The following is a 25,979-nucleotide window of genomic DNA, read 5'->3' on the forward strand; positions in this document are numbered from 1 at the left end:
CACCCGGGAGGTCATAATGCACTACTTTTGACCAGGGCCCATAAGGATAGGAAAAGGGTGCCATTTGATACGCAATCTTAAGGCTCAATTCAATCCGTAGCGCTAAAGACCTGCGTTACAGCATAATATAAATTTTAAGGCATTGTTCCCGCGTTCGCTGAGACTGCATTCACGGTAAACACTGCATATGTCGGCTCAATGGGAAATTATCTTTACATTTCAATCACACCGCTATGGATTGAATCGAGTCCTTAGTCTCTCTCTGACCTGGTTCTTGCATGCCACGATGATGTGCTCCTGCTCAGTCGACCCAGGCTTGTGGATGACGAGGGTGTCCCTCTTGTGGCCGGGCAGACGGTATGTGTTGAAGAGACGGTAATACTGCTTCATACACAGAGGGGTCCCTGCCAGCTGGCCCCGAGCAAAGTCCACAGGCAACACCCGCCTGTCAGACCCCAAGGCCCAGGAGACACACAGACACAGAGACTCAGACAACCCTCAGCTGCTCTGGAGAGGACATTTATATTCTACATGGTATGTGTACTCTGTTTCTGTATAAATAAATATTTGTTTGTTTTATTTTCTAGATGAGGTCTGTGTACTCTGTTTCTATGTGTTATTTATGTTTATGATAAATAGTAGACAGGCAACGCCCACCTGTCAGGCGGCAGGCCCAGGAAACACACAGAGACACAGAGGCATGGGACTTCAGACAACCTCAGCTGCTCTACAGGACCGTTTTATCCACTTACATTCTAGATCCTTCAAACTCAACTCTGAACCTTGAAGCCAGTCCCACTGCATTTTTTAATTGTTCTCTTCTAATCAGGGACTGATTTAGACAAGGGACACCAGGTGTGTGCAATTAGTTATCAGGTAGAGCAGAAAACCAGCAGGCTCTGGACCTTGTAAGATAAGAGGTGAATACCCCTGTTCTAGATTGTCTGTATATTGTTTTTATAAATAAAAGTGTTATTTTTCCCCTTTATATTGTAGAATATAGATTATCTTCATTCTCACCTTCTACGGTATAGAATAGACTAGAGTGGACAAACTGTATTTAAGGGCACTCACGTGTCAATACGTTCCTTGTACTCCAGAACTCCTGTGATGAGGTGAGCAGCAAATCTGAGAATATAGAGAGTAGAAAGACTGATTCAGCACACAGCACACAACATCAATAGGACTGGCACAATACAAAGTGTTCATGTAACAGTAGATTCATTAAATTACTGGCATCCATTATTAAAATATACCCTTCTTACACAATTTACAACATACAATAATATACTCTACACTATACTATACAATATACTCTACAATATACTCTACACTATTCTCTACACTAAACTCTACGATATACTCAGCAATATACTAGACAATATACTCTACACTATACTCTGCACTATACACTATACTCTGCAATATTCTCTACTATATACTGTACACTGGACTCTGTCATATACTCTACAATATACTATATACTATACTCTACCATATACTCCACACAATACTCTACACTGTACTCCACCATATACTCTTCCATATACTCTACAATATACTCCGCACTATACTCTACACTATACTCTACACTATACTCTGCCATATACTCTACCATATACTTCACGCTATACTCTACCGTATACTCTACAAAATACTCTACAAAATACTCTACACTATACTCTACCATATACACTACAATATACTCTACACTATACTCTACACTATACTCTACCATATACTCTACAATATACTCTACACTATACTGTACACTATACTGTACACTATACCCTACAATATACTCCACACTATACACTACAATACACTCTTCTTCTTCTCACACTTTTCTCCATATATATACAGTATAGTGGTTAGAGCATTGGGCCAGTAACCGAAAGGTTGCTGAATCGAATCCCTGAACTGACAAGGTAAAATTCTGTTGTTCTGTCCCTGAACAAGGCAGTTAACCCACTGTTCCTAGGCCTTGATTGTAAATAAGAATTTGATCTTAACTGACTTGCCTGGTTAAATAAATCATTAAAATATGTATTACTGAATTGTAACTATATCATTGTTCTGCATGTGGATATTTTATTCATCCATATCCCTAATTTAAATATCCACGTATACTGATTGACAAACAGTTCCAGGCTGTTACTTTAACATCTCCATCTGCTCACGATGCTTCAAATGCACGCAAGACACACCACAACCCACTCCCCCCTTTTCTCATTGGAGAGCTATAATTACATTTCTACTAGATTATAGGGCTATGCTGTGTGTGCGCGTATGTGTGCACGCGTGTTTGTGTGCGTGCGTGCGTGCGTGTGTGTGTGTGTGTGTGTGTGTGTGTGTGTGTGTGTGTGTGTGTGTGTGTGCGTGCGTGCGTGCGTGCGTGCGTGCGTGCGTGCGTGCGTGTGTGTGTGTGTGTGTGTGTGTGTGTGTGTGTGTGTGTGTGTGTGTGTGTGTTTGCGTGCGTGTGTTTTTGTGCGTGTGTGCGTGTGTTTTCATGCGTGCGTGTGTGTGTGTTTTCGTGCGTGCATGTGTGTTTTCGTGTGTACGTGTGTATGTGTGTGCGTGTGTGTGCGTGTGTGTGTGTATCTAGATAAGGAGCAAAACACAGCGCCACGTCAGCCCTGGTGTTTTCTGTCATTTGTCTCAGTGTTTATGTGTTCAAAACCCAGATCAATATACAAAGTGGGCTACACCACACACACACAAACATACACACACAGATACTTATTACACCCCCCAACCACACATTCACCACCACACCCCTGTATGGAGGCTGAGGATGGGGAGGAGGAGGGCAGCCAGCTAAGCAGGCCACCAGTCTCAGCGGACTGCTTAGATCTTTCACTCCTAATCTAATAAGAGTCTCTGTCGGTCTATCAGCAGGCTGTTCTGGAGGTCCTGCTAGTTTTCACTTAGCTCACTGTGAGCTGACAAAAGCTAATGTTGACTAACAGTACACAGTCTGTATCTGGATGGTCTTGTGTATGTGTGTGCTTGTGTTTGTGCATGTGTGTGTGTGTGTGTGTGTAATTGTGTGTTTGTGTGTGTGTGTTTGTGTGTTGTCTGTCAGGCTGGCAGACCACAGCTCATTTAATAAGCAGCAGAGATGTAGAGAAGAGATGATGCAGACTGGCTACTGATACTCTCCACGTACTGCAGCTTGTAAATCTGGTTTGGTTAATGCCTGCTGAAAACATTGTTGTAAATCTGGTTTGGTTAATGCCTGCTGAAAACATTGTTGTAAATCTGGTTTGGTTTATGCCTGCTGAAAACATAGTTGTAAATCTGGTTTGGTTAATGCCTGCTGAAAACATTGTTGTAAATCTGGTTTGGTTAATGCCTGCTGAAAACATTGTTGTAAATCTGGTTTGGTTTATGCCTGCTGAAAACATTGTTGTAAATCTGGTTTGGTTAATAATGCCTGCTGAAAACATAGTTGTAAATCTGGTTTGGTTTATGCCTGCTGAAAACATAGTTGTAAATCTGGTTTGGTTTATGCCTGCTGAAAACATTGTTGTAAATCTGGTTTGGTTAATAATGCCTGCTGAAAACATAGTTGTAAATCTGGTTTGGTTTATGCCTGCTGAAAACATTGTTGTAAATCTGGTTTGGTTAATGCCTGCTGAAAACATTGTTGTACATCTGGTTTGGTTAATACCTGCTGAAAACATTGTTGTAAATCTGGTTTGGTTAATAATGCCTGCTGAAAATATAGTTGTAAATCTGGTTTGGTTTATGCCTGCTGAAAAAATAGTTGTAAATTTGGTTTGGTTTATGCCTGCTGAAAACATAGTTGTAAATCTGGTTTGGTTTATGCCTGCTGAAAACATTGTTGTAAATCTGGTTTGGTTAATGCCTGCTGAAAACATTGTTGTACATCTGGTTTGGTTTATGCCTGCTGAAAACATTGTTATAAATCTGGTTTGGTTAATGCCTGCTGAAAACATTGTTGTACATCTGGTTTGGTTAATACCTGCTGAAAACATTGTTTTAAATCTGGTTTGGTTTATGCCTGCTGAAAACATAGTTGTAAATCTGGTTTGGTTTATGCCTGCTGAAAACATTGTTGTAAATCTGGTTTGGTTTATGCCTGCTGAAGACATTGTTGTAAATCTGGTTTGGTTAATAATGCCTGCTGAAAATATAGTTGTAAATCTGGTTTGGTTTATGCCTGCTGAAAAAATAGTTGTAAATTTGGTTTGGTTTATGCCTGCTGAAAACATTGTTGTAAATCTGGTTTGGTTAATGCCTGCTGAAAACATAGTTGTAAATCTGGTTTGGTTTATGCCTGCTGAAAACATTGTTGTAAATCTGGTTTGGTTTATGCCTGCTGAAAACATTGTTATAAATCTGGTTTGGTTAATGACTGCTGAAAACATTGTTGTAAATCTGGTTTGGTTAATAATGCCTGCTGAAAACATAGTTGTAAATCTGGTTTGGTTTATGCCTGCTGAAAACATTGTTGTAAATCTGGTTTGGTTTATGCCTGCTGAAAACATTGTTGTAAATCTGGTTTGGTTAATGCCTGCTGAAAACATAGTTGTAAATCTGGTTTGGTTTATGCCTGCTGAAAACATTGTTGTAAATCTGGTTTGGTTAATGCCTGCTGAAAACATTGTTGTACATCTGGTTTGGTTAATACCTGCTGAAAACATTGTTGTAAATATGGTTTGGTTAATGCCTGCTGAAAACATTGTTGTAAATCTGGTTTGGTTAATGCCTGCTGAAAACATTGTTGTAAATCTGGTTTGGTTAATGCCTGCTGAAAACATTGTTGTAAATCTGGTTTGGTTTATGCCTGCTGAAAACATTGTTGTAAATCTGGTTTGGTTTATGCCTGCTGAAGACATTGTTGTAAATCTGGTTTGGTTAATAATGCCTGCTGAAAATATAGTTGTAAATCTGGTTTGGTTTATGCCTGCTGAAAAAATAGTTGTAAATTTGGTTTGGTTTATGCCTGCTGAAAACATAGTTGTAAATCTGGTTTGGTTTATGCCTGCTGAAAACATTGTTGTAAATCTGGTTTGGTTAATGCCTGCTGAAAACATTGTTGTAAATCTGGTTTGGTTTATGCCTGCTGAAAACATTGTTGTAAATCTGGTTTGGTTTATGCCTGCTGAAAACATTGTTGTAAATCTGGTTTGGTTAATAATGCCTGCTGAAAACATAGTTGTAAATCTGGTTTGGTTTATGCCTGCTGAAAACATTGTTGTAAATCTGGTTTGGTTAATGCCTGCTGAAAACATTGTTGTACATCTGGTTTGGTTAATACCTGCTGAAAACATTGTTGTAAATATGGTTTGGTTAATGCCTGCTGAAAACATTGTTGTAAATCTGGTTTGGTTAATGCCTGCTGAAAACATTGTTGTAAATCTGGTTTGGTTAATGCCTGCTGAAAACATTGTTGTAAATCTGGTTTGGTTTATGCCTGCTGAAAACATTGTTGTAAATCTGGTTTGGTTTATGCCTGCTGAAGACATTGTTGTAAATCTGGTTTGGTTAATAATGCCTGCTGAAAATATAGTTGTAAATCTGGTTTGGTTTATGCCTGCTGAAAAAATAGTTGTAAATTTGGTTTGGTTTATGCCTGCTGAAAACATAGTTGTAAATCTGGTTTGGTTTATGCCTGCTGAAAACATTGTTGTAAATCTGGTTTGGTTTATGCCTGCTGAAAACATTGTTATAAATCTGGTTTGGTTAATGACTGCTGAAAACATTGTTGTAAATCTGGTTTGGTTAATGCCTGCTGAAAACATTGTTGTACATCTGGTTTGGTTTATGACTGCTGAAAACATTGTTGTAAATCTGGTTTGGTTAATGCCTGCTGAAAACATAGTTGTAAATCTGGTTTGGTTTATGCCTGCTGAAAACATTGTTGTAAATCTGGTTTGGTTTATGCCTGCTGAAAACATTGTTATAAATCTGGTTTGGTTAATGACTGCTGAAAACATTGTTGTAAATCTGGTTTGGTTAATAATGCCTGCTGAAAACATAGTTGTAAATCTGGTTTGGTTTATGCCTGCTGAAAACATTGTTGTAAATCTGGTTTGGTTTATGCCTGCTGAAAACATTGTTGTAAATCTGGTTTGGTTAATGCCTGCTGAAAACATTGTTGTAAATCTGGTTTGGTTAATAATGCCTGCTGAAAACATAGTTGTAAATCTGGTTTGGTTTATGCCTGCTGAAAACATTGTTGTAAATCTGGTTTGGTTTATGCCTGCTGAAAACATTGTTGTAAATCTGGTTTGGTTAATGCCTGCTGAAAACATTGTTGTAAATCTGGTTTGGTTAATAATGCCTGCTGAAAACATAGTTGTAAATCTGGTTTGGTTTATGCCTGCTGAAAACATTGTTGTAAATCTGGTTTGGTTAATGCCTGCTGAAAACATTGTTGTACATCTGGTTTGGTTAATACCTGCTGAAAACATTGTTGTAAATATGGTTTGGTTAATGCCTGCTGAAAACATTGTTGTAAATCTGGTTTGGTTTATGCCTGCTGAAAACATTGTTGTAAATCTGGTTTGGTTAATAATGCCTGCTGAAAACATAGTTGTAAATCTGGTTTGGTTTATGCCTGCTGAAAACATTGTTGTAAATCTGGTTTGGTTAATGCCTGCTGAAAACATTGTTGTACATCTGGTTTGGTTAATACCTGCTGAAAACATTGTTGTAAATATGGTTTGGTTAATAATGCCTGCTGAAAACATTGTTGTAAATCTGGTTTGGTTAATGCCTGCTGAAAACATTGTTGTAAATCTGGTTTGGTTAATGCCTGCTGAAAACATTGTTGTAAATCTGGTTTGGTTAATGCCTGCTGAAAACATTGTTGTAAATCTGGTTTGGTTAATAATGCCTGCTGAAAACATTGTTGTAAATCTGGTTTGGTTAATGCCTGCTGAAAACATTGTTGTAAATCTGGTTTGGTTAATGCCTGCTGAAAACATTGTTGTAAATCTGGTTTGGTTAATGCCTGCTGAAAACATTGTTGTAAATCTGGTTTGGTTTATGCCTGCTGAAAACATTGTTGTAAATCTGGTTTGGTTTATGCCTGCTGAAGACATTGTTGTAAATCTGGTTTGGTTAATAATGCCTGCTGAAAATATAGTTGTAAATCTGGTTTGGTTTATGCCTGCTGAAAAAATAGTTGTAAATTTGGTTTGGTTTATGCCTGCTGAAAACATAGTTGTAAATCTGGTTTGGTTTATGCCTGCTGAAAACATTGTTGTAAATCTGGTTTGGTTAATGCCTGCTGAAAACATTGTTGTACATCTGGTTTGGTTTATGCCTGCTGAAAACATTGTTATAAATCTGGTTTGGTTAATGCCTGCTGAAAACATTGTTGTACATCTGGTTTGGTTAATACCTGCTGAAAACATTGTTTTAAATCTGGTTTGGTTTATGCCTGCTGAAAACATAGTTGTAAATCTGGTTTGGTTTATGCCTGCTGAAAACATTGTTGTAAATCTGGTTTGGTTTATGCCTGCTGAAGACATTGTTGTAAATCTGGTTTGGTTAATAATGCCTGCTGAAAATATAGTTGTAAATCTGGTTTGGTTTATGCCTGCTGAAAAAATAGTTGTAAATTTGGTTTGGTTTATGCCTGCTGAAAACATTGTTGTAAATCTGGTTTGGTTAATGCCTGCTGAAAACATAGTTGTAAATCTGGTTTGGTTTATGCCTGCTGAAAACATTGTTGTAAATCTGGTTTGGTTTATGCCTGCTGAAAACATTGTTATAAATCTGGTTTGGTTAATGACTGCTGAAAACATTGTTGTAAATCTGGTTTGGTTAATAATGCCTGCTGAAAACATAGTTGTAAATCTGGTTTGGTTTATGCCTGCTGAAAACATTGTTGTAAATCTGGTTTGGTTTATGCCTGCTGAAAACATTGTTGTAAATCTGGTTTGGTTAATGCCTGCTGAAAACATTGTTGTAAATCTGGTTTGGTTCATGCCTGCTGAAAACATTGTTGTAAATCTGGTTTGGTTAATAATGCCTGCTGAAAACATAGTTGTAAATCTGGTTTGGTTAATGCCTGCTGAAAACATAGTTGTAAATCTGGTTTGGTTAATGCCTGCTGAAAACATTGTTGTAAATCTGGTTTGGTTAATAATGCCTGCTGAAAACATAGTTGTAAATCTGGTTTGGTTAATGCCTGCTGAAAACATAGTTGTAAATCTGGTTTGGTTTATGTCATAAGGTGAATGCACCAATTTGTAAGTCGCTCTGGATAAGAGCGTCTGCTAAATGACTTAAATGTAATGTAAATGTAATGCCTGCTGAAAACATTGTTTTAAATCTGGTTTGGTTAATGCCTGCTGAAAACATAGTTGTAAATCTGGTTTGGTTTATGCCTGCTGAAAACATTGTTGTAAATCTGGTTTGGTTTATGCCTGCTGAAAACATTGTTGTAAATCTGGTTTGGTTTATGCCTGCTGAAAACATAGTTGTAAATCTGGTTTGGTTAATGCCTGCTGAAAACATTGTTGTAAATCTGGTTTGGTTAATGCCTGCTGAAAACATTGTTGTAAATCTGGTTTGGTTAATGCCTGCTGAAAACATTGTTGTAAATCTGGTTTGGTTAATAATGCCTGCTGAAATCATAGTTGTAAATCTGGTTTGGTTAATGCCTGCTGAAAACATAGTTGTAAATCTGGTTTGGTTTATGTCATAAGGTGAATGCACCAATTTGTAAGTCGCTCTGTATAAGAGCGTCTGCTAAATGACTTAAATGTAATGTAAATGTAATGCCTGCTGAAAACATTGTTTTAAATCTGGTTTGGTTAATGCCTGCTGAAAACATAGTTGTAAATCTGGTTTGGTTTATGCCTGCTGAAAACATTGTTGTAAATCTGGTTTGGTTTATGCCTGCTGAAAACATTGTTATAAATCTGGTTTGGTTTATGCCTGCTGAAAACATTGTTGTAAATCTGGTTTGGTTAATAATGCCTGCTGAAAACATAGTTGTAAATCTGGTTTGGTTTATGCCTGCTGAAAACATAGTTGTAAATATGGTTTGGTTAATGCCTGCTGAAAACATAGTTGTAAATCTGGTTTGGTTTATGCCTGCTGAAAAAATAGTTTTAAATCTGGTTTTTTTAATGCCTGCTGAAAACATAGTTGTAAATCTGGTTTGGTTTATGCCTGCTGAAAACATAGTTGTAAATCTGGTTTGTTTAATGCCTGCTGAAAACATAGTTGTAAATCTGGTTTGGTTAATGCCTGCTGAAAACATAGTTGTAAATCTGGTTTGGTTTATGCCTGCTGAAAACATTGTTGTAAATCTGGTTTGGTTTATGCCTGCTGAAAACATTGTTGTAAATCTGGTTTGGTTAATAATGCCTGCTGAAAACATAGTTGTAAATCTGGTTTGGTTTATGCCTGCTGAAAACATTGTTGTAAATCTGGTTTGGTTTATGCCTGCTGAAAACATTGTTGTAAATCTGGTTTGGTTAATGCCTGCTGAAAACATTGTTGTAAATCTGGTTTGGTTAATGCCTGCTGAAAACATTGTTGTAAATCTGGTTTGGTTAATAATGCCTGCTGAAAACATAGTTGTAAATCTGGTTTGGTTAATGCCTGCTGAAAACATAGTTGTAAATCTGGTTTGGTTAATGCCTGCTGAAAACATTGTTGTAAATCTGGTTTGGTTAATAATGCCTGCTGAAAACATAGTTGTAAATCTGGTTTGGTTAATGCCTGCTGAAAACATAGTTGTAAATCTGGTTTGGTTTATGTCATAAGGTGAATGCACCAATTTGTAAGTCGCTCTGGATAAGAGCGTCTGCTAAATGACTTAAATGTAATGTAAATGTAATGCCTGCTGAAAACATTGTTTTAAATCTGGTTTGGTTAATGCCTGCTGAAAACATAGTTGTAAATCTGGTTTGGTTTATGCCTGCTGAAAACATTGTTGTAAATCTGGTTTGGTTTATGCCTGCTGAAAACATTGTTGTAAATCTGGTTTGGTTTATGCCTGCTGAAAACATAGTTGTAAATCTGGTTTGGTTAATGCCTGCTGAAAACATTGTTGTAAATCTGGTTTGGTTAATGCCTGCTGAAAACATTGTTGTAAATCTGGTTTGGTTAATGCCTGCTGAAAACATTGTTGTAAATCTGGTTTGGTTAATAATGCCTGCTGAAATCATAGTTGTAAATCTGGTTTGGTTAATGCCTGCTGAAAACATAGTTGTAAATCTGGTTTGGTTTATGTCATAAGGTGAATGCACCAATTTGTAAGTTGCTCTGTATAAGAGCGTCTGCTAAATGACTTAAATGTAATGTAAATGTAATGCCTGCTGAAAACATTGTTTTAAATCTGGTTTGGTTAATGCCTGCTGAAAACATAGTTGTAAATCTGGTTTGGTTTATGCCTGCTGAAAACATTGTTGTAAATCTGGTTTGGTTTATGCCTGCTGAAAACATTGTTATAAATCTGGTTTGGTTTATGCCTGCTGAAAACATTGTTGTAAATCTGGTTTGGTTAATAATGCCTGCTGAAAACATAGTTGTAAATCTGGTTTGGTTTATGCCTGCTGAAAACATAGTTGTAAATATGGTTTGGTTAATGCCTGCTGAAAACATAGTTGTAAATCTGGTTTGGTTTATGCCTGCTGAAAAAATAGTTTTAAATCTGTTTTTTTTTATGCCTGCTGAAAACATAGTTGTAAATCTGGTTTGGTTTATGCCTGCTGAAAACATAGTTGTAAATCTGGTTTGTTTAATGCCTGCTGAAAACATAGTTGTAAATCTGGTTTGGTTAATGCCTGCTGAAAACATAGTTGTAAATCTGGTTTGGTTTATGCCTGCTGAAAACATTGTTGTAAATCTGGTTTGGTTTATGCCTGCTGAAAACATTGTTGTAAATCTGGTTTGGTTAATAATGCCTGCTGAAAACATAGTTGTAAATCTGGTTTGGTTTATGCCTGCTGAAAACATTGTTGTAAATTTGGTTTGGTTTATGCCTGCTGAAAACATAGTTGTAAATCTGGTTTGGTTAATGCCTGCTGAAAACATTGTTGTAAATCTGGTTTGGTTAATGCCTGCTGAAAACATTGTTGTAAATCTGGTTTGGTTTATGCCTGCTGAAAACATAGTTGTAAATCTGGTTTGGTTTATGCCTGCTGAAAACATAGTTGTAAATCTGGTTTGGTTTATGCCTGCTGAAAACATAGTTGTAAATCTGGTTTGGTTTATGCCTGCTGAAAACATTGTTGTAAATCTGGTTTGGTTAATGCCTGCTGAAAACATAGTTGTAAATCTGGTTTGGTTTATGCCTGCTGAAAACATTGTTATAAATCTGGTTTGGTTAATGCCTGCTGAAAACATTGTTGTACATCTGGTTTGGTTAATGCCTGCTGAAAACATTGTTGTAAATCTGGTTTGGTTAATAATGCCTGCTGAAAACATAGTTGTAAATCTGGTTTGGTTTATGCCTGCTGAAAACATTGTTGTAAATCTGGTTTGGTTTATGCCTGCTGAAAACATTGTTATAAATCTGGTTTGGTTAATGCCTGCTGAAAACATTGTTGTAAATCTGGTTTGGTTAATAATGCCTGCTGAAAACATAGTTGTAAATCTGGTTTGGTTTATGCCTGCTGAAAACATTGTTGTAAATCTGGTTTGGTTTATGCCTGCTGAAAACATTGTTATAAATCTGGTTTGGTTAATGCCTGCTGAAAACATTGTTGTAAATCTGGTTTGGTTAATGCCTGCTGAAAACATAGTTGTAAATCTGGTTTGGTTAATGCCTGCTGAAAACATTGTTGTAAATCTGGTTTGGTTAATGCCTGCTGAAAACATTGTTGTAAATCTGGTTTGGTTTATGCCTGCTGAAAACATTGTTGTAAATTTGGTTTGGTTTATGCCTGCTGAAAACATAGTTGTAAATCTGGTTTGGTTAATGCCTGCTGAAAATATTGTTGTAAATCTGGTTTGGTTAATGCCTGCTGAAAACATTGTTGTAAATCTGGTTTGGTTTATGCCTGCTGAAAACATAGTTGTAAATCTGGTTTGGTTTATGCCTGCTGAAAACATTGTTGTAAATCTGGTTTGGTTAATGCCTGCTGAAAACATAGTTGTAAATCTGGTTTGGTTTATGCCTGCTGAAAACATTGTTATAAATCTGGTTTGGTTAATGCCTGCTGAAAACATTGTTGTACATCTGGTTTGGTTAATGCCTGCTGAAAACATTGTTGTAAATCTGGTTTGGTTAATGCCTGCTGAAAACATTGTTGTAAATCTGGTTTGGTTAATGCCTGCTGAAAACATTGTTGTAAATCTGGTTTGGTTAATGCCTGCTGAAAACATTGTTGTAAATCTGGTTTGGTTAATGCCTGCTGAAAACATAGTTGTAAATCTGGTTTGGTTAATGCCTGCTGAAAACATTGTTGTAAATCTGGTTTGGTTAATGCCTGCTGAAAACATTGTTGTAAATCTGGTTTGGTTAATGCCTGCTGAAAACATTGTTGTAAATATGGTTTGGTTTATGCCTGCTGAAAACATTGTTGTAAATATGGTTTGGTTTATGCCTGCTGAAAACATTGTTGTAAATCTGGTTTGGTTAATGCCTGCTGAAAACATTGTTGTAAATCTGGTTTGGTTAATGCCTGCTGAAAACATTGTTGTAAATCTGGTTTGGTTAATGCCTGCTGAAAACATTGTTGTAAATCTGGTTTGGTTAATGCCTGCTGAAAACATTGTTGTAAATCTGGTTTGGTTTATGCCTGCTGAAAACATTGTTGTAAATCTGGTTTGGTTAATAATGCCTGCTGAAAACATAGTTGTAAATTTGGTTTGGTTAATAATGCCTGCTGAAAACATAGTTGTAAATCTGGTTTGGTTTATGCCTGCTGAAAACATAGTTGTAAATCTGGTTTGGTTAATGCCTGCTGAAAACATAGTTGTAAATCTGGTTTGGTTTATGCCTGCTGAAAACATTGTTGTAAATCTGGTTTGGTTAATGCCTGCTGAAAACATAGTTGTAAATCTGGTTTGGTTTATGCCTGCTGAAAACATTGTTGTAAATCTGGTTTGGTTTATGCCTGCTGAAAACATTGTTATAAATCTGGTTTGGTTAATGCCTGCTGAAAACATTGTTGTAAATCTGGTTTGGTTAATGCTTGCTGAAAACATTGTTGTAAATCTGGTTTGGTTAATGCCTGCTGAAAACATTGCTGTAAATCTGGTTTGGTTAATGCTTGCTGAAAACATTGTTGTAAATCTGGTTTGGTTTATGCCTGCTGAAAACATTGTTGTAAATCTGGTTTGGTTTATGCCTGCTGAAAACATTGTTATAAATCTGGTTTGGTTAATGCCTGCTGAAAACATTGTTGTAAATCTGGTTTGGTTAATGCTTGCTGAAAACATAGTTGTAAATCTGGTTTGGTTAATGCCTGCTGAAAACATAGTTGTAAATCTGGTTTGGTTAATGCTTGCTGAAAACATTGTTGTAAATCTGGTTTGGTTTATGCCTGCTGAAAACGTTGTAAATCTGGTTTGGTTAATGCCTGCTGAAAACATTGTTGTAAATCTGGTTTGGTTAATGCCTGCTGAAAACATAGTTGTAAATCTGGTTTGGTTTAAGCCTGCTGAAAACATAGTTGTAAATCTGGTTTGGTTAATGCCTGCTGAAAACATAGTTGTAAATCTGGTTTGGTTTATGCCTGCTGAAAACATAGTTGTAAATCTGGTTTGGTTTATGCCTGCTGAAAACGTTGTAAATCTGGTTTGGTTAATGCCTGCTGAAAACATTGTTGTAAATCTGGTTTGGTTAATGCCTGCTCAAAACATAGTTGTAAATCTGGTTTGGTTAATGCCTGCTGAAAACATAGTTGTAAATCTGGTTTGGTTTATGCCTGCTGAAAACATAGTTGTAAATCTGGTTTGGTTTATGCCTGCTGAAAACATTGTTGTAAATATGGTTTGGTTAATGCCTGCTGAAAACATAGTTGTAAATCTGGTTTGGTTTAAGCCTGCTGAAAACATAGTTGTAAATCTGGTTTGGTTAATGCCTGCTGAAAACATAGTTGTAAATCTGGTTTGGTTTATGCCTGCTGAAAACATAGTTGTAAATCTGGTTTGGTTAATGCCTGCTGAAAACATAGTTGTAAATCTGGTTTGGTTTATGCCTGCTGAAAACATAGTTGTAAATCTGGTTTGGTTTATGCCTGCTGAAAACATTGTTGTAAATCTGGTTTGGTTTAACCCTGCTGAAAACATTGTTATAAATCTCTCACCAAATGTGGTTTACAGTACAGGACAGGAAGCATAGTAGCCATGTATTGAATTGCACCAGCACCATTGTATATTGCAGTATAATACAATATTGTACTCTGTATATTGTATTTACCATTATATAGTTGGACAGCTTCTAAGTTGTGGAGGGATTCAGGATGAGAAAATGCAAAAAATAAATAAATAACTAGCTAAATAAGTAAGTACCTAGTTCAAACAGTCAAAATAATCTCAATGTACATAGTCTCTCGTCAGAGTATCTGATTTGGTTTGGGTGCCGAGATTACTACAGTATGTACTGTACATGACTCCCTGTGTCAAGTATAATTAAACTGGTTGTCAGTCAAACAGCACTAATCTTATTCACACTGAGGAAGTGAGTCTTTCACATACCTGAGTGAGTCTTTGCGATCTTTAAAGTTTTGTTTTGGGAAGACCATGGCAGGATTGGAGTTGACTGGTAGGGCCAATCTCTGATTCAAATACATATCTTCTAGCCAGTAGTCATAAACCTGAGAGAGCGAGAGATAGAGATGGCGGGAGAGAGAGAGAGGGAGAGAGAGAGAACACAGGCACAAGGCCTCCACTTTGTCCATCCATGTTGACAAGGTGCCAAAAGCTGCTCCTGCAGGTTTTTAAACTGTGGCTTTGTTGAACTGGCTTTAAACACAATACTGAAAACGTATTCTTAGAAGGGAATCTCATGGGCATCAGTGTGAGAAGCCATCAATATCATGAGTGCACTGGATATCATAGCAAGATGGAGGGGAGTAGAGGAGGTGAGAGGCTGCAGCAGCAGGAGTGGGAGTTTGATAGATATCAGAGAGAAAGAGAGGACAAAAAGACTACAGGAGTAGAGGAGGTGAGAGGCTGCAGCAGGAGGAGTGGGAGTTTGATAGATATCAGAGAGAAAGAGAGGACAAAAAGATTACAGGAGTAGAGGAGGTGAGAGGCTGCAGCAGGAGGAATGGGAGTTTGATAGAGAACAGAGAGAAAGAGAGGACAAAAAGACTACAGGAGGAGAGAAGGAGAGAGGCTGCAGCAGCAGGAGTGGGAGTTTGATAGAGAACAGAGAGAAAGAGAGGACAAAAAGACTACAGGAGGAGAGAAGGAGAGAGGCTGCAGCAGCAGGAGTGGGAGTTTGATAGAGAACAGAGAGAAAGAGAGGACAAAAAGACTACAGGAGGAGAGAAGGAGAGAGGCTGCATCAGGAGGAGTGGGAGTTTGATAGAGAACAAAGAGAAAGAGAGGACAAAAGAACTCGAGGAGGAGAGAGGCTGTGGCGGAGGAGTGGGAGTTTGATAGATATCAGAAAGCTACTTTAATTCAGGACTGACTGATCATCTAAGTGGCCAGTGATGGATCGGTCCTGCAGACACCAAGTGGCAGATCTGATAGATCTATGGCCACAGCTTTAGTTCTTTCCTCCTTCCGTTGCCAGCTGTTATTGATGGTCCAAGTGTATTGGGCCATTTATGAAGTTGATAGTGTCTTCAATCACAGTGTGGAGACTCTACAGTCTTTATGGACAGGTCTCCAATGGGTTATCAAAGGAGATTGTTTAGCTTTCCGTTATCGACACACTCCTGATATATCACACCTTTAGGTCGTGTTTACTTCTACTTGTGCTCTACAATGTTTCAACCTGAAGTGATGTCGAAGTATACTGTACACTCTTAGAAAAAAGTCTACCAGTGTCTGGTGGAAAGCAGACTGAACCAGGTTTTTCTATAAGATTTTGCCTTTGCTTAGCTCCAGTCAGTATTTTTTTTTATCCTGAAAAAACTCCCCAGTCCATAAGGATTACAAACATACCCATTACATGATGCAGCCACCACTTTGCTTGAAAATATGGAGAATGGTAATCAGTAATGTGTTGTCTTGGATTTGCCCCAAACATAACACTTTGTATTCAGGACAAAAATTCAGTATTACTTTCATGCCTTGTTGCAAACAGGATGCATGTTTTGGAAAATTTTATTCCGTACAGCCTTCCTTCTTTTCACTCTGTCAATTAGGTTAGTATTGTGGAGTATCTACAATGTTGTTGATCCATCCTCAGTTTTCTCCTATCACAGCCATTAAACTCTGTAACTGTTTTAAAGTCACCATTAGCCTCATGGTAAAATCCCTGAGAGGTTTCCTTCCTCTTCGGCAACTGAGTTAGGAAGGACACCTTTATCTTTCTAGTGACTGGCTGTATTGATACACCATCCAAAGTGTAATTAATAACTTCACCATGCTCAAAAGGATATTCAATGTCTGCTTATTTTTTTATTTGTTTTACTCATCTCTGTGAAGCATTGGAAAAGCTTCCTGGTCTTTGTGATTGAATCTATGTTTTAAATTCACTGCTCAACTGAGGGACATTACAGATAATTGTATATCTGGGGTACAGAGAGAGATGAGGTAGTCATTAAAAAATTATGTTAAACACTATTATTGTCCTGCAACTTCTTCTGTGACTTGTTAAGCACATTTTTACTCCTGAAAGTATTTAGGCTTGCAATAACAAAGGGGTTGAATACTTATTGACCCAAGACATTTCAGAATTTTCTTTTTTAATTCATTTGGAAACATTTGGAAAAACATCATTCAACTTTGACATTATGGGGTATTGGGTATAGGTTAGTGACATTAAATCTAAATGTAATCCATTTTAAATTCAGCCTGTAACATAACAAAATATGGAAAAAGTCAAGGGGTGTAAATGCTTTCTGAAGGCACTGTACATGGAACCCAAAGGGGTTCCACCTGGAACCAAAAGGGTTCTACCTGGAACTAAAATAGTTCTAATTGGAACAAAAAAGATTATAGATAGCACCATTCTTTCAAGGAGTGTAGAAGTACAAGGGTATAGTACTTTGCATGCTTCACACATGTGGGAACTAAAAGGTATCCCATCCCACACCAAATCTGTCTTCTGTTTCATAACAATAGAAACCTAACAAGGATCACACTCCCACAATGGCTAACAGAATGTATAAGGAGTCATGTTTACATTGACTAGAGGGTATTGTCTGCCTCCCAAATGACACCTTATTCCCTATAGTGCACACTACCTTTGACCAGAGCCCTTGCACTATATAAGCAATAGGGTGCCATTTGGGACACAGTGCTTGCCTGAGGGTGGGAGGGAGGGAGTTTACCCAGTTGTATGTCTTGTCACTCCTCTCCAGTAGTTTCTTCTGCAGCAGCTCTCCAGTGCCGCCTGGCTCTCCAAACTTCACCACGATGGCTTTAGTCTTCTGATATTGTTCCTCCTTCACCAGGTGTTTCATACAGCTCAGGTACATGTCCAGAGTCTGTTTCAGGGGTGGGACAGGCACCTTGGGCAGGACCTAACATTGTGAGATCAATCAATCAATCACACCCTCTGTAATGGTTGGATTGGGATAAATATTGACTCAATGATGCTGCACCCAAAAGGACAAAATGTGTTCATCATTATAAGGAAGCTGTTTTCCTGCCTGTAGGCATGTATTCATTCGTCTGAACATTAAAATACCTCATTTTCTTCATGAAGTTTCTCTTTAAAGCTTGTATTCTTAGAACCTGAGTGAATTATTCATTCGAACTGCTTGAAGCCAAGTCGAGAATTAATTTTACAGCGCCCTGTGGGATACGAAAACGCTCCTTTTGATCGAAACAGCTATGGTTATTTTATATTGAATAAAATGCTAATGGAAAGTGCTGTATATGGAGTGGGAGTAAGTGTGTTGAGTGTTGACTAATTATTTGTCCCAATTTGGCCTGATATGTTTGAATCAGTTCTGTCATTCTGGCCAGTGTAACTTGTGAGAATAGCTTAACTATACACTAAAATAAAAGGGTTATATATAGTGCCCAATAAGGGTTAATATGGCTTGTAACCACAGCACCTTTTTGGTGCTCTATAGAACATTTATGGAGAATGGTTCTGCAAATAATGTTTTCAATCTGAAATGTTCTTTGAAGAACAATACAGGGTTTTTAATTAGGGTTTAATAGCCATAATGCATTGTTAAACTTCCGCAAGACTTTATTACTGTTTTTATTGATGGGTTGAATAAAGTGTGCCAGCATTTAGTCAACCGTTCTCATTTGACACAAGGCCATATGTGAGTCTTTAAAAAGACACAATCACCGGCCATAGGCATAAGTGATATATTATAATACTACACAACACATTAAATAAACTGGAATTGACACTCTCACTCACGGTTGCACAAAAAGAGCTGTGCGCAAACCACGCCCCAACATATTCTAATGAACCAACTGCCCTACATGTTAATCATCACTAAAAGAGGAAAGAACCCTTATCGGAACTGCAAATAACCATTGAAGGGCTCGAAGGGATTATTTGGGTTATTATGGTTCCACATAGAACCATCACCCTTCCCAAAGACCTTTGAGGAACCCTTATTTTAGTGTGTAAATCAAATGTGAAATAGGTATGATTGAATGGATATGTTGGTGATATTTTACCTTAGAATTAGCCCCAAGCGAATGGCCACTCTTGGGCGAGATCCATTAGAATCGTATCGTTCTGAATTCAATTTTGTTTAATTAATTGATCCCCAGTGGGCAATTGAAGTGTCACACCACGGGCTTGTGCTTCGTTCATATTCGCCGTAACCTAAACCAATGGTGCTGTGTAAATTCTAGTAGCATATAGCTACTAGAAGTGCTCTGGCAACAGAAACGTGAATTGTTGAGACGTTTGACTTCCCGGATTACTTCTCTGTATTCTTTACAATTCGCAGAATGTGTATATCTTCCAACAACAACAAAAAGCCTCGATAAATTGGCTTTTACATTATAAAAGTTTAGACAAAGAACAATCATTTGGGCGCAAGTATCACGGCTTCCAAAGCTCTGTGTTGGATCATACATTTGCATTACATCAAATCTGAGAGTGTATTTTAATTTAGCAGTGTAATAAAAGCCTTCCAGTTCTCTAGTTTCTGCCCCTAGCGGTCAGTGCAAGGACACAGCGTTTCAGCATCCATGTTATTTTCAGCCCCATAGGCAGCGCCTGTACCTGTTACACTTGGAATAGCTTTCAAGCTTGTTGCTGCATACTTTTTCTATTGATAATCAGTGCGTTAGTTCTGCAAGACACTTATGAAAATCACTTCCCATGACAATTTGTTAAGAAATAGAACAAGTAAGAAGCCAATTTGTATCAATAAGTGCATACTTTGGAAAACAATTAAGACTACAAAAAGGACTGTGGTACATGTCAAGGTAAGAAACGAATTCCCTAAAATAGTGTCTCAGCAATGGTATTTTGTCAGTCACAAGCAACATTGTGATAAAACACCAACAATGTAAACTGAGTGAAACAAGTAAAGCAAGCAGATTTTAGATTATGCTAATTATCCACCAATATATGACTATCGATTCAGTTATTGTTACTCACTTCTGCGACGACCTGAATAACATAGACCTATTACAATTTACCGTATAATGTTGTCCGATAAAGCCTACATTTTCATAATATGCCCGTATAGATAAAGCAAAGATTTGTTTTAGAAATAGTTGATAGCAAGTTACAGCCAGACACAATCCTTATTAAACAATTCATTACCCTCAGTGTTTTAAACAATTTGAAAGTATCGATTTAGTGCATAAAGAATATTAGTATATCGATATATATATAACCTAAGACTTTCATACATAGCTTTCCCTTCGGCCTTTCGGCGGCTCTCTCTCCAGGATAGGCATGTTGTTATCCAGCCAGGATCGGTCAGGAGGAATTCAAACTCACAAGAGTTGGTTGAAGTTCAGCCTTCTGCATGAAGCCGGTACATCCAAATAATTAAAAACAAAGGAAAAAATGGATTACTTTAAAATAGGATTGCTACGTTATAACTGTCACTGTCGAGTTCGTATTATAAATCGTATTATAAATTTAATTATACAGCAAAATCTTATCACCAGGTTTTGATATGGTATGCATTAGTGTTAAATATAATGTATTATTATATTCAGCATAGATAGATTATAGATACATAACCACAATCACAATCTATCCATAAGTATTAATAGAGGAGCTGTCTCCTTCCAAGTCATCCAAACTAAGCACATAGTGCACCTGTTAACTTACTGAACTAGGCATATTTGTGAATAATGAGGATAAGAGAAAATATTTCCGCTTACCTGAGAAATTGATGTCTTCCTTCACTCCTCAATAGATCAAAAAGGTTTGCAACAAGATTAAATATTGTCCCGCGTACGTGCATAGAACTAACATAACTAAATCCTTTGACACGAACGAATGATCGTTCCCCATTATGTCTCACCCTTCATGATATTCATTCCTATCTCACACCGATTGCAAGGCTTTGACTTTTAAAGCGCGCTTGCTTAGTAAAGATGCTCTAGGTGTTTGTCTGTCTCTACCTACCCCGCAAGCAGCAAACTCCTCCCATCGAAATCTATTCGTGGAACATATTATTTGACAGCTTGGCTTGCTTCCCCTGCCCACCTCTGACAAAGTATGAAAATGATCTTGAGATTTTAGTAGCTACAATACGGGTTAGCCCGTATGCCTTTATTGTTGAATTTAGAGTGTGTCGGGGGAAAGAAGGGGCTTTTTCTGAGTTTGAGAGCTGAAAATCAACGAATAGCTTGACTACCTACACTTGGTTGTGGAGAGAACAATATCGTTAGAACCGTTCTCCTTGTGGGGCGTCTACTGCGAGCTTTCACAGCGCGTGTCAACTTTCAGAACCACGGACAGCGCTGAGAGCAAGCTAGTTGCACCATGACTTTACGCACCACCAAGTAGACGTTGACATGACGTTACAGGAACTAAATAATTCTTAAATAAAAAGAATACGGTTCGCATTTCTCTCTCTCGCTCTCTCTCTCTCTCTCTCTGCCCCTCACTCACACACCCATAAAACACGCACTCTCTCTCTCTGTTTCTCGTGCGTAAAGCTTTTGATGAATGATGTAATCTATAAACCCCACAGTGAAACGATAAGTTGGTTGAAGTATCATATTCAATACCCGTATTTCAAAAGGGAAAACTATTCGTTATGTTTACAGTATGGGTCGAATAACAATCCACCCCTGTAACTGTCATTTTCTCTCCAATCTCTGACTACAAAGCGTTTACACCTAAATCAAAATTACGCACAGAAATTGTCATGTTTGTAATAGAGATTGTTAACTAATGTCTGTAACTAAACTGTTGATTCAACCAGGATCCGAAGGGGGGCTTGTGTATTAACTTCATCGTCTTGTCTATTCTCTTCAACATAGGGATTGGGTGTAGGACAGACAACATTAAGGATTCCTATCCACCAGTTTATTTGGTAACATTGCTTGCTAGCGACCATTACGCACCTAATCAAACGCTATTCGTTTGATTCAGAACTGAACAACAAGTATGATTTAAAGATTATTTTATAATCTCACTATAAATAATTATGACACACACAAAACACGTTATATTTAAATACAATTTTATTATAACTATTATCGATATATTAACATATATGTGCTCAATTAAGGAAGTTGTTAATGAGCTATGACGGATAATCACTTCATTACGTTTTGACAATACACCGTTTCAACATACACGCATACATCACGCACACACTCAAATATGCATAGGCCCAAATACAATTGAATCATTTACTATGTAAATATCCACATATGTACAACACGCATTTGTTTATAATACACTACATTTCACGAAGAAAAAAAAACATCACAAAAAGAAATGACAAAAATACAGAGGTCACAATTAGGCAACGTTTCGATATTAGATATGGAAAAGGAAAACAAAACAAAACAAAATCAAAATACAAATGATAGTCAATATGTCAACGAAATTAAGAAAGAAAATCAATGGTTACCAGTACTAAAAAGGAGTTGTTGTTTTTTGCACAAAAGGCTAGTTGATGCGTTGGCAGTTGGACGTGTATTTATAATATCAATATAATCTTGTACATACATTTATCTATTTACTTTTTTACAATACTCTGCAGTAGTAATGCACACATAGTCAACTGTATTTGATAGACCTCTCACAATAGTACTCCATTTAGACGACCATAAGAAACAATACATACAGAGAAGACTTGTTCAATTACGATGAAATGAAATAACCTTCTGAAACGGGTCACACAAGTATGATTGGGTGATTGGGTATTTCTATATTGCACATGAGTATATTACAGAGTGAAGTGATTGTCTACCCTCTTTTGGCAGGTCCATAAGTCCTAACTCTCGAACTCTCAGTGTATTCGGGGACGTTCTAAGTTGTACTCCATTCTAGGTGTAGTTCCATGTTGCGATACAGTATTCTAGCTGTACTCTGAGTATTCTAACTGTACTCTGGACCAAATGATTCCTCTGAAGAGCCACGTGTTTGTGCTCTAAACGGGTCAAACCCTCCATTCTCATCCACCACCACCACAGGCAAACAGTTCCCTGCCGAACTATAACCCTTCTTCTTGCCTTTCCGCTCCTCCATCTTCATGGTATCATACAGACCCTCGGGTTCATCATCGTCCACCAACAGGTTATCTCTCTCGGAGTAGGACGGCTTCATTTGGCACACATTACGGAGCAGCAGAAGCGCCGGTGCGTACAGGACATTGACGAGGCCCATGCCCAGGTTGAGTTGGACAAACCCATAGTTGTGCACTATATTCCCCGCCACGATAGGACCCATGGCATACGCGACAGAATAGGAGATGTCAGCTAAAGCGTAGACGCTGCCGTACACGGACACATGACGCACGTCGACCAGAAAGGCAAGTGTTGGCAACAGGGCAGTGTCCACGAGAGCAATGCCGAAACATATGCCGCATAACGGGGCGATTAACTGGCCGAATGTTTTGCATGCTGGGACGGTGCATGAGCTGGCCCCGATAATGACCATGCCCAAGGCTCCATAGAACCACTGCAGGTTGGGGTACTTAGAAGCCAGTTTGACGGTCATGTAGACACCCAGAACATGTGGGAAGAAAGCAGGTAGCCAACATAATCCCATTTCCCACTTAGTTGAATGCATGGTGCTCTCCATCCAGTTGGCTATGGTGGGCTCCAGAAAGGCCAGGGGGATATTGCACACTGTTAGGGCACCTGCCACGACAGCTATGTAGGGGTCAACCATTAGTTTGTAGATGGGGGTACCCACCGGCATATTGTCTCTAGTCCTGTTCGAGAACGGCTTGATCACGGTCAAGAGCAGAATCCCGTCTATAAGGCAAACAACAGCGAGAACGATAAACGGTACTCGTTTACCGGCAAACTCGTACAGGATACCCCCGAAGGGAGGTGCTACCAGGCTACCGAAAGAGATGAACGCCAGGGCGATACCAAGGGCTTTACTTCTCTCCGATTCTTCGGTGTATTTATCTGCTATCATGGCAATTCCTGAGGTGTCGGCGAAAGCTGAGCCCAGACCTTGCAAACTACGGGCAAAAAATAGCGTCGCGTAGTTCTCAGCGAAAGCAAATATACAAGTGGAAAAGAACATGACGGTTAGTCCTATCAGGAGTGGAATGTCGTATCCAACGCGGTCTATGAAAGTTCCTGACAAAGGGTTCACCAAGAGCTGCAAGATAGCCTTCGACGCAAAAAGTACTCCTATTTGGACGTCTAAATTGTCCCTGTTGCTTTTAGCTTGGGCTGAGCTCATTGTGCTGTTGATTGAAGAATTAGGATGTATAACTACGTGGACGTGCTCTGCTTGCTCAAGCTCTAAATCAGCAAGGTAGTCGGGAATAATCGGGACTATAACCATATAGAGCATATTGTCTAGAAGAAGAGCCACGCAGACGATCACTAAAATGATCCGTCTTTGATGGTCCGGGGCTTTCATTGCGTTGCCAAACTGTTTCGTTCTTTCTCCCATCTCGGACAGTTTTACAGCAGCTGATTTGGCCAGCCCGGAGGACCCCCCTGTATCCATGATGATCTGCTATTATTGTTGTTGTCAATACAAAACAGCAGTTGTTGTTTTATTTTCCTCTGCTCTCTGCTGCTATTCTGATATCTCAGCAAGACAGATAATACTGTCCCTGTACATTTATGTAGCTGTTTTTTAGTTCACTTACGCAATGCGAAAGACAAAGGCGCAGCAGGCTTAGAACTTTTCTCCTTGTGATTTTCTGACAGCGCGCGAGGCTGCTGGCTTCTTCGGCGGTTGGTGGATTTCTCAGCCTCAACTTGTTCTTGTTTCACTCCCTCGCGCTCACATTCGGTGCTGTTTCATGGTCTCGAGAAATTATGCGGTGAAATATTGTGCTCTTCTCTACACGGTGTAGGACTTCAACCGCGAATACTCCATGTCAAGTTTCTATGGAACGTTTGTATAAGTTGTTTATGGAACTTGGGACCCCGGATATCTTCGATTCCAATGCTCATGCCTCGAATCACCTGTAGCACGTTTGTGTTCCGTTTTGAGATCACGAATGGTTTCGTTGCCATTGGCACGCATTGATTCGCAGGATTGTCGATATTTTGATTTTTTTCTCTCTCTCTTTTACCAAGGGCTGTGACGCATCACCAGCTTACCCCCAAGTGGATCCTTTTCCAGTTGCGTCCTTTATGCTAATTCAGAACATGGCAGTCCCTTAACCAATAAGAGTGAGCATCATCATGACGTCTCTAAACCTACACGATCGCGGGAAAACCCTCCCAGCAAGGTACACTGATTGACATTCCAGATGTATTGGCCCAAGTTATTAGCCTATTATTGGAGTTTTAATGTATCACTGTTTCTTTACAATTTCCTAATCATGTCGCTGCTCTTGCGTGTTGCTCTGGGATGATCGTGGCTATGGCACCCGGATTCGCGCCATCCCGAACGTTCTTATAGTCAGCACCACAGCGGAGGGGACAGCTCCTGCCCAGTGCACAGTCAGACAGGCCAATGTACAATGATCATATCAGGACCATACCGTATTTCTCTATACTTAATATTAATTTGACAAAGGCTGTGTAATCTAAAACGCACACAATTTAAATGACTAGCCTACACTAGTTGCATGGGCTTCTGTTGACTCTCACCTATAATCGAAATGATTTGAAACATTCCCGGAAGTGTTAGAATTCTCAAGTAAAACGATCTCTGATCCCACGCCAGGTCAGGAATCCCAGTGGTACATACACATAAAGCAAGCAAGTATTTTTTCTCTGCCATAGAGCATTGAGCTTGCATAGTAACTAAGTACTCCTGAAGAGGTTGACTATATACAAGACGCTGGTGCTATCTAGTGGTCACTAAAACTACTACATGCTATACTATCGCTATACTCTATACCAGGGTTATTCAACTGCGACCCTACGAGGTTCAGAGCCTGCTGGTTTTCTGTTCTACCTGATAATTAATTGCACCCACCTGGTGTCTCTTGTCTAAATCAGTTCCCAATTAGAGGGCAACAAATGAAAACACGTAGTGGTACTGGCTTCGATGTCCAGTTGAGTTTGAGTGCTCTACAGGATGCAGCTGTGATTGTAGCAACCTCTTGGACACTGGTACCCGATTATCTCTGGTCCAGGGCGTTATAGGAAACTCACGATGAACCAGAGCTATGAGATACTATGTACAAAAAGTGCTGTAATTCTGAAATGGTTCACTCGATATGGATGAAAATACCCTCAAATTAAAGCATTTGTCACTGTGCCAATACTTTGAGCTCACTGCATGTATGCGTTTCTTACGTTTGAAAACAATGTATATTTCATGACGTTTCATGATTTTAAACACACCTCATGCG

At 38.6% G+C, this 25,979-nt stretch overlaps 2 protein-coding genes across 2 annotated transcripts in view; both read right to left on the reverse strand.

Moving 5' to 3' along the window:
* Positions 1-20,623, reverse strand: part of LOC124037291 (choline O-acetyltransferase-like) — a 72,176-nt gene extending 51,553 nt beyond the window's left edge. The window contains exons 1-6 of the mRNA XM_046351992.1: positions 20,395-20,623; positions 19,912-20,026; positions 17,400-17,591; positions 14,644-14,762; positions 1,075-1,128; positions 268-445 (exon numbers count right to left, since the gene is read on the reverse strand). Coding sequence (XP_046207948.1) covers positions 268-445; positions 1,075-1,128; positions 14,644-14,762; positions 17,400-17,591; positions 19,912-19,959 — 591 coding nt within the window. The 5' untranslated portion in view covers positions 19,960-20,026; positions 20,395-20,623. The remainder of the gene's footprint in view (positions 1-267; positions 446-1,074; positions 1,129-14,643; positions 14,763-17,399; positions 17,592-19,911; positions 20,027-20,394) is intronic.
* A 1,077-nt stretch (positions 20,624-21,700) lies between these two features.
* Positions 21,701-24,785, reverse strand: LOC124037292 (probable vesicular acetylcholine transporter-B). The gene has a single exon (XM_046351993.1). The coding sequence runs from the start codon at positions 24,167-24,169 to the stop codon at positions 22,574-22,576; it is 1,596 nt and encodes a 531-aa protein (XP_046207949.1). The 5' UTR covers positions 24,170-24,785; the 3' UTR covers positions 21,701-22,573.
* Positions 24,786-25,979: the final 1,194 nt, after the last annotated feature.

This window comes from Oncorhynchus gorbuscha, linkage group LG06 (genome assembly GCF_021184085.1).
Source record: "Oncorhynchus gorbuscha isolate QuinsamMale2020 ecotype Even-year linkage group LG06, OgorEven_v1.0, whole genome shotgun sequence".
Classification (NCBI taxonomy): domain Eukaryota; kingdom Metazoa; phylum Chordata; class Actinopteri; order Salmoniformes; family Salmonidae; genus Oncorhynchus; species Oncorhynchus gorbuscha.

Bases quoted from the DNA above. Each gene is read 5' to 3' on its own strand.
- LOC124037292 (XM_046351993.1), bottom strand. From the start codon at position 24,169: ATGGATACAGGGGGGTCCTCCGGGCTGGCCAAATCAGCTGCTGTAAAA.